The 21,759-nt window shown below is 35.3% G+C and overlaps 1 protein-coding gene across 1 annotated transcript in view; it reads left to right on the forward strand.

Annotated features, from left to right (window-relative positions):
- The window catches only part of LOC149793783 (neuronal acetylcholine receptor subunit alpha-10-like), a 147,157-nt gene extending 127,019 nt beyond the window's left edge, over positions 1-20,138 (forward strand). The window contains exons 4-9 of the mRNA XM_089969050.1: positions 8,494-8,696; positions 10,766-10,810; positions 13,569-13,678; positions 14,099-14,234; positions 14,701-15,100; positions 19,585-20,138. Of these exons, the coding sequence (XP_089825176.1) occupies positions 8,494-8,696; positions 10,766-10,810; positions 13,569-13,678; positions 14,099-14,234; positions 14,701-15,100; positions 19,585-20,138 (1,448 nt within the window). The remainder of the gene's footprint in view (positions 1-8,493; positions 8,697-10,765; positions 10,811-13,568; positions 13,679-14,098; positions 14,235-14,700; positions 15,101-19,584) is intronic.
- Positions 20,139-21,759: the final 1,621 nt, after the last annotated feature.

Here is a 21,759-nt window from a genome sequence, read left to right on the forward strand (position 1 = left end):
ATCATGTAGATCTGACATACATATAGACACTTTCGTTCGTCTTTTATGTCTTACAAATTCTTCCTCGTCTTAAACAAGAAAATATCAATTTGAAACACACTGTAAAAGTATATGGTGCCAACTTACCGCTTTGGTTATCCACGGGGATAAAACAAACAAAAACATCCTCGCCAATTCAAAATGTCGTCAGATGTCCTCAATCAATCCTCACCTTGTAGTAGTAAATTCTAAAAGAACAGAGACTCCTACCGTGGACCAATGTCACCGAATACATACTGTTCAAAAATGGAGAATACTGCAGCTGCCTTTGCAACATCTCTAGAGCTGATCACCTGACAAAGTCACCATTTTGTACCACCGAAATCACAGACATACCAAATATTCGAACTACAAAGACGTCTTTGAACTGCACCAAGACTTTTCAACTACACAGACACCATTGAAGTATACGGAAAACTCTCTGAAAGAAAATGTAAATATCTTTTCGAATTCCCTTTCACTCCAATACCTTGAAAAACCTAAAATATGACAACTTGCTCATACCCTACCTCTTACAGAAACATGAGATACTCATAAAATCTAGAAAGATAAATTGTAGCTTACTGTTAGCAGCATAGTCGCTTTAGTATTAATGGTAGTAAAAGATAAAGAAACAACAAAGATTATATATAGCGATTTCAAATACGATATAATTCGGCACTTTCTATGTATTTGGCAATAAATGTGGAATGAAAACTTCACAAAAACAACCGGTAGCATCGAGCCCATCATTGTTGTATGGTGGCCCGTATGCATAAGAAGAAATGATGTGGTACGTTGACATTCTTGTGTAAGACAAACATACCTTAAATCATGCACACTTCCTGGAGTGTGAACCCTGATCACGAGCACATATCATGATAGTGTGTAGTGTGTCCTTGTTGAGAGTATCGATCTCGACCCTTTGATGTTGTTGTTGTTGGGTTTAACGCCATGTTTCAGCACACGATAGGCTATGCATGGCGGCCAGTATTAATGGTGGAGGAAGAACCCGTAAAAACCGCGGGAAGAACCAACCACCAACGAGAAGCTACTGGCATCGACCCTTTGAAAATGCTTTTTATTTTTCGAGACCTCAGTTAAGAGGCTTGTGTGGATTATCACCTGAGGAAATTTCAGATTTTATGAGTGAATGCGGTCCATCCATAAAATTTTGACTTTCTGTTTTAAGTAAGAATTTTTAGGGGATTGTTTTGTAATCTTTCTAAGATTTTAAATATCCTAATATTTTATATTTTAGCTTGTGTGACTGTAAACTTTACTTAAAAGATATTAGCGTCCTAATGTGTATTTGTACAATTATTACCTTTACACTTTAGAACGTTACTTTAATTTGCTTTATTTAGCGTGTAATATGCCAACTTGCAGCTAGACGCTTCACACACACAGAGAGAGAGAGAGAGAGAGAGAGAGAGACAGAGAGAGATTTGTCAGGATGTTAGGTGGGGATGCATTATGACATATGTCATGTGAGGATGTATTGCACCACATTTCACGTGGTGTTGACTGCGGTTACGATTCGTCCAGATGTATATTAAAAGATTAGTGAATAGCTATTCGGTTCCTAGTTTTATTATTTTTCTTATGTTCAGCCTGCAGAAATATTTAATGTTGTGTTTACATTTAATTTGATAGGACCCATTTATTAAAATTCTTTATTGTAATTACATAGTGCTAATGTGACTGCTGGTGTAAGTACCATACTGTAAATTCATTCAAAGGAATTCTGGACTGTCCCGGAAACACAAATACATCAAAACACATAAATTCCATTAAAGTTTTCAACCTCAAACAGTCAGTTAACCAACCCAACCATAAACATGGTCACATATTAGACTGCATTCTTCATAGACCTGATGATAACATTCTACGGTCCTCCCTGGTATCCCATGACCTTGCATCAGTCCCTAACCCTCCACCTTTATCTGCTACTAAGAGAAACCTCCGTATGATAAATAGAACCAAACTAATGCACGACATCCAAGCTAACCTAACAACTTGCTTACCTCCTACCGCAGAACAAATCGATAACTGCCTGCGTTCATTGCTTTACAAACATGCCCCAGCTACCAAGTGTAGGGTATCAATTCAAAAGTGTTCTCCATGGTATAGCATTGTTAGGGACCAGCTTCGCACTGCTAAAAGAGACCGCCGTAAAGCTGAGAGGCTCTGCCTTTCCACCAGACTCACTATTCATAAGCAAATCTATGAAGTTGCTAAGAAGAATGTCACAAATATAGTACATGCAGCGAAATGACCCCACTACACTGCTAAGATCATGGAAAGTTCCAGCTGCAAAGAGCTCTTCGAGATTATTAAAAAGCTAATGTCAAGGAACAAATCTACACTACTTCCAACTACCTTCTCTCCAGTCGACCTTCCGGACATGTTTGCGAATTTCTTCCGTGAGAAAGTACAAACCATTAGAGATAAGCTTGACACCACAATTTCAATTGACTCGTCGTCACCATACAGTTGGGATACAGAATTTGAGCGGCAACCATTAGCAGCATTTGAACCTGTCTCTATGAATTTCGTACGTTCAATCTTGATGAAGAGTGCACCAAAGTCATGTGAACTGGATCCAATTCCAACATCACTACTGCTTGAGTGCTTAGATCCAGTATTGCCTTCACTAACTGATGTTATTAATACCTCTCTCTCATCCGGGGAATTCCCATCATTTTTCAAAATTGCCATTGTAAAGCCTCTGCTGAAGAAACCAGCACTAGACCATAACGATTTAAAGACCTACCGCCCAATTTCTAATCTCCCAGTCATACACTCAGTCGCTCTCAAGTGTCATAGATCATCATCCAGTGTCTCACCAATTGTACGCTGATGACACCCAAATGTACAAATCTAGCCACCCAACTGAAGTTGATGCTACCATCCAAGGTGTAGAGAGGTGCATTTCCGATGTGAAATCATGGATGACATGTAACAAGCTGCAGATGAATGATGATAAACCTGAGGCCATTCTGATCGCAACACAAAGACTTTCTCATTCACATCTTTTACCTCAAACAATAAATATCAGCAACACCAACATTAAATTCACACAATCAGTACGAAACCTAGGTGTTACTCTGGACAGTACTCTCACATTGCACCAACATGCCATGAACATATGCAAGGCTGTATATCTTGAGCTGAGACGCATCAGCTCAATTCGCAAATCTTTCAGTTGATGCCACTAAAACACTTGTGTGTTCATTAGTACTTTGAAGACTAGACTATTGTAACTCAATTTTGTCTGGTTCATCTCAATATCTGCTCCAGAAACTTCAACAAGTTCAAAACACAGCTGCTCGGATCATATTTAGAGTACCACGATCAGAACACACCTCCACGCTGCTCTGTACCCTACACTGGCTATCCATTCGATCCAGAATCAAACACAAAACTTGTTCTCTGTGCTACTTTTCACTGTCGGACTCTAGTCCAACATACCTATCCGACCTCACCCATGTGTACACATTAGCAAGATACTTGCGCTCCTCTCCTGATAATCGTATACTCATTATTCCCACTATGAAAACAAAGTCATATGAACAGCGTTCTTTTGCATACCAGGGCCCAGCAACGTTGAATGAATTGCCCACTGAACTTAGACACAAAGACACAGTGATCACATTCAAGAGGGCTCTCAAAACTCACTTATTTTGACTGCAAGAACAAACTTAAAGACCTAATAATGTTTCCTACCTGAAACATTCTCAGCGTGTTCTTTTATGTTTTCTAATTTCATGGTGTTTGTTTTTGTAATCGTATCATTATATGCTTTTTTTGTCTTATAGGGGTTGTCTAATGTTGTAAAGCGCTTAGAGCTACTAAAGATTAGGCGTTATACAAAGTCCTCATTATTATTATTATCATTATTACATCAAAACTATTGACACTACTGTTCATTCAAGAACTGGAATTCATTCGAAACACTATTCTTTTGGACTCGCAAAACCATACATATTGCAGACATAATTTTACACTTATCCTGCGGGGCTCTGGGGTACCTTGCACTATCCCTGCTTGCTGCAAACTCGACTGGACCCTCCAGTGTGTGAATTTAATATACACATACTTCTCTCTACTGCATCCTCAGACGGGTGAATTGGTGTTAATGTATGATACATGACACGTGGTTTGGTGTTAATGTATGATACATGTTACGTAGTTTGGTGATACTGTATGATACATGATACGTGGTTTGGTGATAATTTAAGATACATGCGTTAGTTCCTTACATTTCAGCTTGTAGTGGTGCATTTGGGATGGTTACATCCTTCTTTGCAGTTGCATCATGATCGAGAGTTAACACGGTATTTTGCTTTAACATGCACTTCTTTGAGGAAATGATTATAAAAACCGCGATAATAACATAACACAATTCTGTATCTCGTTTTGTTACAAATAATAAAGACATACATACATACATACATACATACATGCATGCATGCATGCATGCATGCATGCATACATACATACATACATGCATGCATACATACATACATACGTGACCCAGGACTTGTGTCGTGTACCAGTGCGCGTGGTTGTTATATGTGAGCGAGCGAGTGAGTGATCGATCGCGGTGCATGATTCCCGTGCGTCAGGAGTACTAAGATCACTTCCCCGACAAACTAACAAAAACAGCTTTAGGATTCCTACTCTAGGCTGGAGACGGACAACACATCGAGCAGTGCAAGTTGTGAAGAGCACCGGTCTTTCATGCAAGTGAAATACAAGGGACTTATATAATTTGGGAAATTATATACCCTTCGATTCTGGTTTACCTCGTACCCAATCGACGAGCTAGTCTTATTATTTCTACCTGAAACGAATAAGAAAGATAGCTCACACATACATGCATGCATACATGCATACATGCATACATACATACATACATCAAAACGAAATGTACCTAAAACTTTTTGAGTGATCATGTCTATCTAATTTATATACAAACTGTCACCTGCTATATGATGCAAATAACTACACATGGGTCCCCTTGATGTGAATCATTTCTAATGGAAAATGTCATCATATTTTCAACAACTTAGTTTCCAGAACAGGCTAAGCTCGTAAGATTGGTTAGACCATGAACTCAGACTTGAGTAAATATCTTTTTATAAAAAGCATGACATAAATCATGAAGACGCAACCTCAATATGACAAGCGTCAAGTACAAAATATCAAGTAAATATTTATAACACCTTCCCACGTAACGAAAATGAACTATTTATATAATAAACCCTTCTTTTCCATACTAGTCAAATATAAATATGATAAAACAATATATCAAATTTCATAGGAGGATGCCCTATGAATGGCATAAAGCAATATAGTACTTCTATACATGTGAGAGTGTATCTGCAATCAGGTTAACTTTTTCCATTGGTGTGCTTAACATCGCTGTTGTATTTCTGAAACATTAAATTCCACCATACCAAATGGCATCACTTTGTACTGTTAACATCCGTCAAGAGCTGCAAATGCCGAAATTTCTTTGCTCTTTCTGTGAGTCGAATTTTCCAGATTCCTTTTAAAAAGCCACACTTGGTGACATAGATGGATTTCCAACTTTGTCGACGCTGTCATCAATTCTTGGTAACGGAGACGAATCGGTTTTCTTGACAATTGTAACTTTTCTATAATCTGTAAACATAGGAAATGTGTTATCTGATTTAGGCACAAGAATAATAGTTACTTTTACTTGGTTACCTGGTTCGATAAACTCATTCTCCAGGTAAAACTGAATAGCGCTTTTTTCTTCAAAACGTCCTGCTTGTTGTGATTCATCTTGTATTGATTCTATTTTACAGGTATAGAATCTAATATCTTAACATCATGAACGATTTAATTTGTTCGTGTCGGAACATAAGAAAACAAGTATTCATATTTACGTAATAGCTGTTTTAGTTCTCTTTTTTAACATAATCATATCACAACATTGTTTTTGTTTCCTCATCCCAGGAGTTTTAATGTTAATGCAATAATGTGTCATCTACTTTCGTTTCAATTGTATAATGACCATTGGTTATAGCCTGAAGTGGATTATGGGCAAGAGAGCTAGAACAACACATGAACCAGTATCAAAACTTATGTTCCTGTGTATTCCACTCATACCTTAATTTCGTTCTTGACTGAGCAGAGTGAAGATTAATTCTTACTGCTTCACCAACCGTTGACAACTTATATTTGAAATCAAAGACATTGCCAATTTGACTAATTTCTGAAGCACCTGCTGAAAGACATTTATTTTTTATGTCTTCAATTATCCTCGGACAGCATATCAAAAACATAGTTTAAGATGGCTAGGACCTAATGTGTCTAAGCTGAGTCTATAGCAGCAAACAACAGCAAATGAACACCCGCTTTCCAATCCTTTCATGTATCAAAGCAATATGACACCGTCATATTCTTCAAAGTTTGATAAAATCTTTCCAGAGTCCCTTGACATTCAGGGTGATCAGCAGAGGACTTAAACTGTTGGATGCATAACTTGTTACAAAGTTTCAATCATAAATGTTTAATTTTGATCAGATTGGATAGGTTTGGGAAGGCCATCAAGTGCCAAAACTTTATCAAAGCTTTTATTATGGTTTTAGTTTTAATAAAAGGAATTGCCTCTGTATATCTTGTGGACGTACGCATTATGGTCAACAAGTACTTGCTACCTGACTTGGTCCAAGGTAAGGGACCAATACAGCCCATCATTATTCTGATAAATGGTTCGTCAGATGCAAGAATGGTTTGCAGATGGGTCTAAGTAGGTTATCATATGATTGTGTTTTCCAACGATTTGACAAGTTCGACAAGGTCTGCTGTATTTAAAAGTATAACTTTTAATTTTCGGTAAACAAAAAATGTTCCAAGATTTTGTGATAAGTGATTGACTCCTAAATGACCAGGTACTCGAGTTCACCAAGAATTTCCTCTCATTATGGCGTCTGAACGACAACGTTATGGCCCAATTAAGCAGTAAAACAACGAAACGCAAAAAGGAAAAATAAAATTATGCTCGTACTTGTTATATCAGTGGAAAATGTTGTTTGTAATATTTACCCATAGACGGAGAAACAAAAAGGCAGTATAAGCTTAATCCCTAATTCATTCTTGATCGTACCGTCTGACCCCCGACTTAGAGAACAGAAGAAGCACCTTTCCATGTCATAATCGCTGCCAGATGCATACGTACATGTTCTTACAGAATTCAGTATCACATCTGTAGTCCTAATACAACTCATCAGGCATTGATAATGAGTTATTTCTGAACGAGAAACATGAGCACACCAGTCAGATGACTGCGATCGTGTACTTCGGTATACTGAACACCGACTAATACGTCGGTTTCACCGAATGTAATTCTGTCATTACCACCATCCTATCCACGAGTTGTTGACGTGAAGGTTTTGAAATCCTTTTCCTGAAAATAATGATAAATATAATACAAATGTTAGGATAGTCTTGGGCGACAAGCAGATATTAAACAAATACATTATTATCACCACCCTCAAGAATGGCAGAAAATACATTTGTCTTGGAAAATTCACGAAACAGAATCCTATGTATCTAAGATTCCTATGCAATCAAACTGGTAAAAGTAAAAAAAAATATACAATTCTAGTCCATAAGAGACTTACGCTCATCTTTACAATAATATATATAATAACAAAGTATGTTCTAGTTCCACAAGGCACACTTTTTCTGACACCATTATTCCTAATCGTGTACCTGGAGTGGCCGCAACTGACTTTTTTACTACTTAGACCTGCGAAAAGGGACGAAAGAAAACAAGACGATCAGACTGGCAGCTTGTATTGCCATTATAGTACTAATTCAATATTCAGATCCTGACTGCCTTTACAGGACACCGCCAAGCAATTTGCTCCCAATATTGTCCAATTTAGGACAGTTGCACTATGTTATGAATTTTACGTATGAATAAATATCGGTGACATCAGTTTATTCCTGATTCTAGCAATACGGTTTCTTTAGCAAACCGAGAAATTGTTTTGTCAGAAATAAATTTAGACTTTTACCCCAAAAAGGGATTCTTATTTTTTTGCTTCTTATAGATCCACGTGAACTGTTATATATTTTTTATTTCCGTTTATATACATATGCTATTACAGTTCATATGATAACAAAGATAATATCCTATGTATGCTGTAGCAAGGAAGTACATGTCTGTTAAATAATTTTGTAAAATTATTTCAAAACCATGTTAATTCTATATATTTAGTACCATTTTTGTAAGTCTTTGGTATGACTCGGCCATGGTTGTAACCCACGACCTCCTGCTTCCGAGGCGGACTCTGTGACCACTAGGCCACCGGAGCGGTAGTGTATGTATGTATGTATGTCGAAATTCAACCACTTACATGATTCATCAATTATTTCATGAATAAATATTATGTCAATTACGCATAAATTGCGATTATCATATATTTGCAGGAACTATTCCTATGATAAAATCACCGGTGGATACTGCAAAAGAGAACACTTCAGTTTTCGAGATGAACGTCAATGTGTCCAGCGAACACCTACTCATGACAGCACTTATGAGGAAATATGATAGCTCTATCAGACCTGTGTACAACTCGTCCAAAACTGTACAAGTATTACTTGGCCTTACCCTTACCCAGATTCTTGATTTGGTGAGTTCCTTATCAGAAGAAAGTATTTAATGTGAGACCTATGATTTTAAATTAAATTAAACAAGAAATCGTGAGTTTGGTTTTAAAATGTTTTGCAAAATTAAGGGAAGACTGTGGTTAATGTTGTGTAAAATTAGAGAAAGCCTGTATTTGACGGTTGTTTTTAAATTAGTGGAAGCCTGTGATTAATGTTTCTAAAATTAGGAGAAGTCTGTAATTAATGTCATCTAAAATTAGGGGAAGCCGGTGATTAATGCTTTCTAAAAATTATGGGAAGCCTGTGATTAATGTTTTTCTCAAATCAGGGAAGCCTGTGATAAAATTGACATGCCTGTGATTAATGTTTTCTAAAATTAGGGCAAGCCTGTGGTTAACTTTTTTCTAAAATTAGGGAATCATGTGATTAATGTTTTTCTAAAATAAGGGAAGCTCTTAATAAAATTGACATGCCTATGATTAATATTTTCTAAAATTAGGAAAAGCCTGTGATTAATGTTTTTTCTAAAATTGGGGACGCCTGTGATAAAACTGACATGCCTGTAATTAATGTTTTCTAAAATTAGAGGATGCTTCTGATTAATTTTTTTTTCTAAAATTAGGGAAGCCTGTGATTAATTTTTTTTCTAAAATTAGGGAAGCCTGTGATTAATTTTTTTTCTAAAATTAGGGAAGCCTGTGATTAATTTTTTTTCTAAAATTAGGGAAGCCTGTGATAAAACTGACATGCCTGTGATCAGTAGATGCATAAGATGTGAAGTTATTGACAATGGAAACAATATAGATGAAAGAAAATCCAGAAATATATGCATACAATTTCTGCAGTATTCACCTAAGTGTAAATATCAAAGATCTACTATACAAAATAGTGCGGGATTTAATGTTCTCTGTGGGACGAATGTTCAATCTGTGTCCGCTAATACTTATGCTTCTGACCTAGCCTATAATTCTTCTCAACCCATAAAATCAATAATAACAGAGTTATGTGCGAACTTTTGTCATATTTGTAAGTGCACCAAGTAATGAATAAAGCCACTTGACATAAAATTATTCCTTTCATATAAATTATGGGAACTAAACTTGCCAGGGATAATTGATTTACAACTACTTTAGATTGTATGACGCATTTATTCCTGACATTTATGAAGACAATGATTGTCACTAATGCAATTATGACCAATAGTTTATTTGAATGTATCCGGAAATATTGAATTCTGGTGTATTCCATATGCGAGGTTGCTGTAGGCCAGCTATGAGCTTGGACTCTCTTTTTTATATTCACATTAGTGCTTGTTATTTTATTAGTCTTTTCTATGACAGCCTGTTTAGTATATTTATTACATACCCATTTAATATTGCATGCGTTATCGGGCTTTCTATACAGCTGTTCAATCCATATATCCACAATACACACCCTGATTGGTAACTATTTAGCTGTCTTTATCAACATCCACTCGTCAAAGTTGTAGACGTCGTAAATCGAACTTTCTAAATCCCCATTGATTTTTATTTTAATTCATACTGTAAAGAGAAATTTGTCAAAAACGTGAAAGTAGTTTTAATAAATACAAAACCGCATTCGTGTTCTGTTCCGAGTCGAGGGAAAGAACTCATTTGTTATGACTTATGAATACGTTTCGGTCTGTCGGCCTCGACTCATCTCTCTGACCATATCACACTAGTTGTTTCCAGCAACTCACAACAACGCTAATATAAGGTTCTGCATATTGTTATGGCCGATATTTCAATATTATCATTGGGAATTTAATGAGCCTTTTTGTACCAATGTTTATGTATATTTATTTTGTTTTAAACAGAATTTATCAAATGTTTATTATATAATAAAGTCTATCTGTGAAGTAAAGAAAACTGGGGAATTCAGTGGAAGCCACCTCTCTTGCATGGACAAATGATTATTCTTGTACGTGTTGAAACCTGCGATTGAATGCAGGGATTAAAGCGCTAAACTTTGTTGTCTATTTTGTTATATGAGTATTTATTAGAACGCGATATTATATTGGTATCTTTACCTATGCTCGGAGTAACTGTTATATTCTTTTCAATCGTTACAGGACGAGAAGAACCAAGTTCTCACGACGAATGTATGGCTTGAAATGGTAAACAAAACGTTCTTCATTGTGCATGCTGCGAAGCAAAATATGTAGAATTATTCAAATTTTGTTTCCGCTCCATAGTATGCTGTTGTTACAGGTATTACCGAATCCATAGACTGGTGACACATTTGTTTGTCTCGCATTCTGCTGATCAGTTAAAGAACTAATGTCGATTACAAATGTATGGTGATTATTTAACTAACCGGTGTTGTCCCTAGGGAGGGACAACACATATTATATCTTACTGGTAAGCAGATGATGCGCTTTTGGTCTGGTTTTCCTCCTTATTATGTATAAATATTATACATTGTATTCCAGCTTAGGACGTTTTCAGAAGATAGCGCGTGAAAAATATCTGATAATATTTAATGTTGTAGCCAGTGGTTAAGTTCCCCTGTTGCTCCAAAATTTAGATAAACGTTGGTTATCTCATGGGGTTGTTTATTGAAAGACGTTGGTTATCTCATGGGTTTGTTTATTGAAAGACTTTGGTTATCTCATGGGTTTGTTTATTGAAAGACGTTGGTTATCTCATGGGTTTGTTTATTGAAAGACTTTGGTTATCTCATGGGTTTGTTTATTGAAAGACGTTGGTTATCTCATGGGTTTGTTTATTGAAAGAGAGGCTTAGAGAGCATCCCAGAAAGAAGGGCGAACTTTAAAAGCGAAACAGATTATTTTGATCTGTCTTATGACATAAAGTGCTTTAAATTAAAAGAAAATGTTTAAAGGAAATAATGACCAATATCATTTTCGAAGTGTCAATTGACGAATATGTTCTGTTATCTAGCAATAGAGGTGCCAGTATTGGATTCGTGTTTAGCGAACACAACCCCCGCCCTTTCTCGCATAAGAGTGTAAATGTTTAATCGGATAAAGTTTGCTATTTTAATCAAAATGTACACTCATCTCAAACTCAAAACCTCGTAGAAAAAAAAATCATGATTCCACCAAAACTACACAAGAGTTTTATTCCGAGTGGACGGAAAAACATGTTTGATACGGTGTAAAAAAATATCGTGTACGTCAGGCCGAGACACACGTTCCTATGCTGTATCAAACGCGTTAGAGGCAGGGGATCGAGGGCCTGACGGAGCAGAATATTATTATAAAGAAATATAAAAAGAATAGAAGTTGCTTCTGCGATCGGTCGTCAATAGAAACAAAGAAAGAAAAAAGAAACATTTTAAATTTTAAGACCTAGCTTTAAAATCTCAGAATTACCAAGAAACTAATCAATGTTTGTGATGTAATTATCTATTAATGATTGCCTCTTAGAGTTGATGATGCTTTATTATTTGAGAATAAATCATAACTTATTAACAACTGCAATTTGTTTGTTTTATATATAACTACTACTAATTTCTGATGTGGCATTTGGACGTCTCCTTTTAGGATTGGAGTCAAGATATTTATTTAATATATCTATCGTCATGATATCTTCTATCTAAAAAGAATATAAAAAATGGTGCTTACTTGACGCTTGAAAGCAACAAAACGTCCGAAAAAACAAATTGAATTTACCTGAACATGAAATATCTTCTCCCTTCTCCTTATAACTGTCCCTTACTTCGATTTTCCAACTTTAATGTGTTCACTCTGTCTCATTTGATCTTATCCAGCATGGCCTATTCATCGTTTTCTACGTATAAACTATTTACAGAAAGTCAGGGCTTTTGGCATTTGCAATCGTTTTCCAAATGTAAAATTCAAAAGCAGATATTTTCATTTCCATTCACGATCACACACACACACGCACACGCACACACACACACACACACACACACACACACACACACACACACACACACAACTGATATTAGGTGTCTGCATATTTTCATCAACTTTTTAATCATTAATTTACTACAACGATTCCCGTATATAGGTATCGAGCAAGAAAATATGTAACTAAATTTAGTATTAAAAAATACTTAAGTCAAGATTGAAATGTACTGACTTTCAATAAACCTAATTTTTATCAATATTTTTTTATAAATTAGTAGTTTAATAATATTTTGTATTTTATAACATTTTACTAAGGCATTAGTAACACAAAATCTCTTAACTTTTCAAAGCATTTACGTCAAACAACGTAACGCACATTTCCACACGTAAACAGTCACTGAGTAGGTAAAAAAAAAAACATTGGATCGAATCAAAAAGAAAATGTTACAAGGGTTAGACTTTTAATACAAATTTCGCCACTGGATTCCGTTGTACAAGTAACAGACATCTGGAGTCAAATTTCAATATTTGAAATCCATATTCAAGTTTCCAAATTTTCATAAAATAAACAGGAAGCTAGATGGTGAATGTATGTGAAAAATACTCATGCACGTGTCGGTGTGCATTTTTATTTATACAGTCCACATTTTTACAACGGCGGTAAGTAAATAGATTTTTCTTTCGTCCTGGATGTAAAAATGAGTATTTTAATTACAATATCACTGTAGCAATTATTATCACTATTATTATTATTAAATATAGATAATAATACTACTACTAATAATAATAATAGTAATAATAATAATAGTAATCAGCTAGCTATTGCTAAATCTATCAAGGGTTTATTTCTTAATCTTACTGTAAAATAAACACGACGAGGCTAATGACAACGTTATGTGTATAATTTATTCATGGATTACTAATTCAGTAATTAAACCCTTGCAAGTAAAGATGTGTGGGTTTGCAAACAACATATTCATGAAACTACAGTGTTACTCTTTCCTCCTTATTTCAATCAAATGTTTTCTAATTGCAGGAATGGTATGACGAGAAACTCACCTGGAATACTTCCCAATATGGCGGTTTGGCGGGAATTCGAGTGCCTTGCCGGAAGGTGTGGTTACCGGATATAGTTCTGTACAACAGGTAATCATTTGTGACAAAAAAAAGGTTTTTAGTTCAAGTATGCCCATTTTTTGTTTTCCAGTAAAGACAAAAGCAACATCATAACAAAATATCCCTTTGACACATTTTTAGATATAGTTCATTGTCAAGATGCGCATAGACATAGTTATATAATAAACGTTTCAAGATCTATTTAAACTTTCAATTCGAGGCGTAAGTTGGTGTATATTAGGGTAAAATGTAGATGACATTGGTACATACATATAGGCTCAATTAATGTTTGATAAAATTTTAATTATATCGAAGTCATTTGTACACTTTTCTCCCGTCATTTGTATTTTGCCATTTTACACGCTTCCTATTTAAAACCAAAAGGATTGCCCAAATGTGCCTTGGTCTGGAAACGTTTTTATATTTAAATTTTGAGTATTTTTCTTTCAGCGTAGATGATTACACATCCGGTTATATGCCGAGCCTTGCTATGGTATATGACGACGGCAACGTGTTTTGGGGCCCAGTGGTTCGCTTTCGAAGCTCCTGTAAGATAGATATTACATTCTTTCCATTTGATGACCAAGTAAGTAAATGCACAGACAGCGTAGGTGACAAATGAAACATGTACATATAAAGATATAACAAAGTGTAGGCATTTAATATATTACATTGTTTAATATATAATCAACCAGACAAAATAGACTGTAGTCCTTGGCTTATGCATTAACACCAAGCCATGAAGAGGGAATTGATGGAAAATTATGAAATATGCATACAGTAACAGAGGACTCTTTTCATGATTTTGTAAGATAAAAGGTCCCGGAAAGAATAATCTATGCCGAAATATTCAGAGAAGCAAATACTTTTTAAAACTATTGTATCTAAATAAATAAAATTATTTTACCTTAAGAACCGTTGCAGATGCAAATGTAACCAATTTTGCATGAAGAAAAAGTAATGAAAACTATACGAATCACGTACACGTAATCAGCAAATGCAAAAAGTGATCAAGGTTGGTAGGAAACAATTACCAGCTTAATTTCTTTTAGGACTGCAAGTTGAAACTTGGTTCTTGGGCTTATCATGTTCACGAAGTTGACGTACACAACAGATCCAACACCATAGATCTCTCGAACTTCGTAGACAATGGAGAGTGGGAACTAATTGGAGTTAAGGTTGAACGAAATATGATCAGATACAACTGCTGCAAGGAGCCATTTCCGGATGTGACGTTTTACGTCCGGTTACGCAGGCGTGTGAAATATTACTTTATGAACATTATCATACCGTGTATTATTTTGTCCTTCCTATGCCTGGCTGGTTTCCTGTTACCTCCGGAGAGTGGGGAGAAGATCACCCTTGGGCTTTCAGTGCTTCTCACAATAACGGTATTCATGCTAATGGTTGCCGACAAAATGCCTCAGACATCGGAGTCAATCCCATTGATAAGTGAGTATATTTTATGCACCAGTCTACCCAATTCGGAGTCAAACCCATTGATTAGTGAGTATAATTCATGCACCAGTCTACTCAAATCGGAATTAATCACATTGGTAAGTGAGTCAATTTTTTGCACCAGTCTATTCAAATCGGAGTCAATCCCATTGATAAATGAGTCTATGTTATACACCAGTCTACTCAAATCAAAGTCAATCCCATTGATAAGTGAGTATATGTTAGGCACAGTTTACTCAAATCGGAGTCAATCCCATTGCTAAGTGAGTATATTTTCTGCAGTCTACTCAAATCGGAGTCATTCCTATTTATAAGTGAGCCTTATTTCTGCACGAATCTACTCAGTTTATGAGGTCATCAGAGTCAACTATTTCATCTTTAATTTTCTTTACTATTAAGCAGTATCTTAACACGTGTCGAAGAAAATAAGGATATAAATAAAAGAGTACTCATCTGATGTTTATTGGAAAGAAAGGCAAAGTAATTCAATGCAGCGTGTCATGAAATTAAATTGACAACAAAGTTTTACCAAAAAGTTTTAAGCCAAGCCTTATCTTACAGTTTCGTTGCACCATCGACTTAAACCATGTGTTTCAGATATACTTTGGTGCAAGCATTACGTAACACATTTCTTGCTTAAAATTAGCAAAACTTTTCTGAATGTTAAAAGCTGAGTGCTTCAAAGCATTTTAGCGAGATAAATATCCCTAAAAGCGAAGCACCGGTTAAAAGAAAAACCAACAGCAAAGAAATCAAAGCAAAACAAAACAAACAGAAAGACGAAGAAACACAAATACTTGAACTGAGAGTCTTACATTGGTTAAGTACAGGCTGCGTAGACAAAGTAGGAATCCCGTGAGTGCATGGGCCTAATCTGTGCACAAACTTAATCACCGATTAAATTCTAAGAAAAACCAAAACAAACATTCGATGCTAATATTACGACTAACTGTGCTAGCTCAAAGCATTAGGTGTGGTATCCAATGTTTCTCACTAGTACCCAGGCCCGGTCCGAGGGCAAGGTGAACGAGGCAACCGCCTTGGGCCCCGCGCTTTCTCGCAATGCAAATTGTTTCCTTTGGGGCTCCGTTCATCGTTTTTTGCTGCCTTGGGCCCCGCACATCCTAGAGCCGGGCCTGTTAGTACCATGCCAAATTCACAATAATCGTCGGACCCCCTCCACTCTCCCACCCTCTCGTCCCTTCTCCCAAAAGCTTAGAATAAAGAAATGCACAATTTTAACTGCATTGGATGGCGTCCCTTTGAAGGTTTTCTTGCTCATCGGACACAGTACCCATTCAAGGATGACCCACGATGCATTCGAGCATGATTGACCAAGTACATAGAGAACGTGTAGCTTTCTAAAGTGAAAATTCAATGTTACCAAGTTGTTTTTGTGATGTTCTTGATTTTATAATTCAGGCCAAAAGGCAAATTTGAATGGAGGAATTCAAACACCTTTATGTAACGTCTAGTCGAATATGCTTAGAAATACAAGTAAATGTACTAAAATGAATAGATTGTACAATGTGATTTTCAGATACCCAAAGAAAGGCACGTTATGTCAAATTGTATATACATGTCTTGCTCCTTTTGACTTTCTGTTCACGCCGCGATCATATTTGAGAGATCTATATAATTTTTCTTTCCACGTACAGATATATCATACATTTGAACGTTACATTTCTAGGATTCCGAACGAAATTAAATATATACTGGAGTTTTACATTTCGATATATGGTGTATTGTTTTGCATTTTATTTACTTGAAAGTTTGTACGAATCATGTTCTCTCGTTAGCGACCTAGGATACGGGTAACGTTGACATTCCCTGTGTACGACGCATATGAAATAAAACACGTAGCTGAATTCTAAGCAGTTAGTCCGTCTTAAATTTCCGTTTCAGTCTCATGCGTAGGAAAGACAGGCCCTTGCTTGTGCGATCAATAACCGTTTTTAATCACAGAGAAATGGACCGGCATATTGCATAAATCTGCGACGGAGAAACCGGTCACGTCATTGCAGTGCAAACTTGATTTGGTCGCCCCAAATTCGATACGCATTTTAATTATTATTACACTTGATTAAAGGCTGCGCTTGTTGAATTACAAACATAAGCAAATGTCGCGTGTTGGTCTTCTGTGTATAGTGCCGTAGTCTGAGATTACTTTTGTTGTATTTATAATACTTGCAGAAAATGTACATTGTCGGGTAAAGCAAATGGAGACACTTTACTTAGACTGGGCGATCTGGTTATGTTGATATCTCATAAATCAATCAATAACAGCGATAACCACTGATCTCGACTATTCATTATAGGACCTTCAGTATCTTAATCAGGTGTTTTAAAACTCGTATACCTTGTGATTTTCGTCATGCATAGCAGTTGGTCTCTGAAATCATAAATTCGTTGTTGTTATTATTATTATTATTATCATTATTATTATTATTATTATTATTATCATTATTATTATTATTATTATTATTATTATTATTATTATTATTTCATTAATTAATACATTATTTTCAGTCATTCTGTTCAGATTAATGGTTACGGTTATGAAAAATGTGTCAATCGTTTGACAAGAAGCTTCGATAAAGTATTTTACGTTTCCACTATTCGATAGAGGGCTGAAACTGTCTTGAGAACGCATGAACACTTGAATATTTCCAACAACAGTGGTCTCCCATATATTTAGAACCTTTCTATGTTTGACAGTAATTTACATTTACATTCGTGTGTACAAATTGTAATATTATAGTAAAATAGATTGAATTTGAATACTTTTCAGACATTTATTTTAACCTAAATTATCAAATGCTAGGTGTATAGTTTCGCTTCGTGTGGAAAAGTTCATGTTATTGTAAACATGTCATATAAACAGGTTGATAAACACGTATAGAGGGCATAGTGTCGTATTAGATGTTATCAACATAACCTTGCTTTATATCTTTCAGCCTGTACAGTGCAAGCGTATTACTTAAACTCCTTTGATGACATTAAAACGCTAATTGGTTTTACTACTTGACATATAATTTTTTTTTGAAGCCATATTTTAAAGAAAATTAAATTCAAGACGGTGACGACTGTTTCTTTAGTTATTTAGACTTAGGGACAATATATATATATATATATATATATATATATATATATATATATATATATATATATATATATATATATATATATATATATATATATATGTATCATCATCATCATCATACATGAAGTAATATGTTATGGACTTCCAATCTCAACGATTGACAACCAGTCCAGCCGGTCAACAAAGTCAACCGTCTCAGGCTCAGGGATTATTTTACTACCCTTCTAGAAATGCCACTTTGCTTCATTTGGTCCGTCAGCCTTTAATAAAGTTTGTTTGTTATACACTACACTCAGAGTTACTTGCGAAAAATTTACTCTATCTAATTTGTGGGAACTACAGTATGATGCGATGTCCCTGATTGGTTCAGTTTGTGTAGCGACACAGAGAATAATCACCTTTAGTAAATCATTGGTTTCTAGTTCAAAGTCATATATATGAGCCAGACTTCATTTGATTTTGCGCGTAAGCTTTTAAGATGCGGCGTACGTATGATAAACGCAAAATAATATTTCCAGTTTAAAGCATAGTTTTATGTTCACGTCGTATCTCTGCCTCTCTGGAGGGCGAATAGAGTATTATCGACGTTCTTCCCTGTAAATTTGATAAGAATTAAAAGAGTTTTTTTTTCCAGTCATTTGAATAGAAACGAATTTCCTATAATAGGTTCATGGTTTTACTAAATGAGATATTTCCATATTTTATTCCTGTAACATTTTCATATAAACGGATTGATGGCACGTAGATGCCATACTCTTGGATTAAAAGTTCTTGTGAACAAAATTTAGGTTTTTATTTTTATTTGTTTGTTCCAAGCTTATATATTGCATCACATTTATTCTGATAACACTTTGGTAATATTCACCATTTAGTCTAATTATATGTACTTTTTTCGGTCATAATTCTTGAAGATTTTTTAAAATACAAAAATAGTATTCTTCAGCTATTTATATCCGACTTATGTCTGAGAAAAATGACACCTTGAAGACTTAGAAGTTTGGCAATTGTGCGCATTTTATTTTTTCTTAGCCTTCATTTTTGCACCTTTATTCTAACAGCTAAAAATAATTTAATCATCTCGAGATTTGTGCGTTTTGCTAAATTTATGATTGGTGAACTCATTTAGCATCTAATTTTTTTGAATTCATTTCCAGCATTCTTTAAGGAAGAAAATACCATCGTTTACGCTGCCATTTTTCTTTATCGATGGCTTAAACTTGCAGAATGCAAAGTCACACGATGTGTCAATGATACCTGCATAAGTTTTAGAGAAACAGCTACGTTGCCTTGTAATTAAGATAAGCTATTTGCAATCATATGAAGCTTACGAATTAGACTGGGAACTATATTTCACTATTTTTTAAAATATTTTCAGGTATTTATCTAATGATTGTCTTATCCATCAGCTGCCTATCTATTTTGTCCTCCGTATGGATATTGAGTATTCACCACCAAAGAGGCAAACCAACAAGAGTTCCGACGTGGATCAAGATACTGGTGTTCAAGATTGTGGCACCAATTCTCTGTCTGACACCAAAGACAACAGGTAATGTTAATATAAAACATTCTAGTGTAAGCGGAAAGTACGTCCGTCAAAAGAAAACGTTCCAGGATACGCCGGAAATTATACGCCTTGTTGGCAGAAGAGAAACCGTTAACTCTGCCGAAGAATCGGAGGCATTTTTGCTGGATCATCATCTTCATGGGAGGTATGATCACGAAGGCAAAGATAGAGAGGACGCTGTGAACGAACTGATTGCTTGGCTTCAAAAGAAATATAGTGAAGAGTCGTGCATAGACGGAAGCTACCAGGAATGGCGGGATGTGGCATTAGTGTTGGACCGTCTTTTGTTCGTTGCGTTTCTCATAATAACTATTGTGTCAACAGCTATTACTCTAGGGATGCGCCCAGCTGACACCAGCTTGTGAAATTATAACCACTCTTTCTGCTGTGTGTGTTGCCTAATATAAAAAAACAACATTTGGTTTTAAACATCTGTTGAATTTTGTCATTTGTCTTTCATTTTCTGTTCTTAATGTTTGAAGGCTGGCTTTAATGGCTAGTGTTTTCTTTTCATTTTACTCTTAATTTTCTGGATTCTTTCTTAGTAGAAGCAAAATCTCGAAACGTGGACAAGTCTGTATCCAAATACGGCAGGTTAATTTACTAGGCGAATCGAAATTGTTTGACTGATACATATAATATTCAATACAATCTTTGTTATTTGAAACTATTTAACACTTAATCCTTGGTTTTATCTGTGAAACGGATCAATAATAATGTTCCGCTTTTAAGTCACTTGTTTTTATCATTCTCAATTTCTGTTCAACAGTTTTGATAGTACGCTGGAAAAGGAGATGAGCAATTTTTGTTTATCCGTGGCTTACTGAGCATCTCACTGCTTAATTGTATCCAAGAATCGGATACTGTATGGAAATGTTGGATACTCAGTGGAAGTGTCGGATTTTGTGTGGAAATATCGAAAGCGTGTGTAAATTCGGATAATTTGTATAAATGTATGTTATGGTGCCCATATTTTGTGTGGAAATATCGGAAATTGTGTATAAATGTCGGATAATGTGTATAAATGTCTGTTATGGTGCCCATATTTTGTGTGGAAATATCGGAAATTGTGTGTAAATGTCGGATAATGTGTATAAATGTCTGTTATAGTGCCCACATTTTGTGTGGAAATATCGGAAATTGTGTGTAAATGTCGGATAATGTACATAAATGTCTGTTATGGTGCACACATTTTGTGTGGAAATATCGGAAATTGTGTGTAAATGTCGGATAATGTGTATAAATGTCTGTTATGGTGCCCATATTTAGTGTAAAAATAGCGAAAATTGTGTATAAATGTCTGATATTGTGTGGAAATGTCTGTTAGCATGTGGAAAGTTTCGGATATTGTGAGATAAAACTTCAAAACAAGCTTTCTAAGAACATACTACTTTTTGGAAAACCGAAATTTGGAAAACCGAAATTTGGAAACCTATCATTTTAGTGTTTGAAAGTTTGAAACAAAAATATAGGTGGACAATGAATGAGCGTCTTTCAGAAAAAGTGTGCATTTCTTTTTTAAATTTGCAATCCATAATAAAACGGTTTAAAGTTAATGTAATATGTTTTCTTGTTTAGTGGAAAATACTGAGAACACTGCTTGTCGTGTTCAAAAAGGGAATTCAAATATACTTCTTCTAAATGATATAAATTGATTCAAAAATAATTCGCAACTTTACGCATCCTATGCATCGATTATAGATTGATTTCTTTAATTATTTAACGTGGTGTTCCTCAATAAGAAGCGTTAACTGTTATCAGCTACTGATGCCACAATCTTGAGTTGAGCCAAGATATAATGCACAAGGGTACACGAAATAGTTCATAAGCACTGTGGATTGAACACGATAACCATCTCATTTCATTTAATAATGTACCTAAATTATCATCGTGTTTGATTATGTACCTATACCTCATAGTCTATGATGATGTACCTAAACATCATCGCATATGATGATGTACCAGAATCTCATTGCGTATGTTTAT

The sequence above is a fragment of the Sinohyriopsis cumingii genome, chromosome 8 (assembly GCF_028554795.1).
Source record: "Sinohyriopsis cumingii isolate HCF-2022 chromosome 8, ASM2855479v2, whole genome shotgun sequence".
NCBI classification, from domain to species: Eukaryota; Metazoa; Mollusca; class Bivalvia; order Unionida; family Unionidae; genus Sinohyriopsis; species Sinohyriopsis cumingii.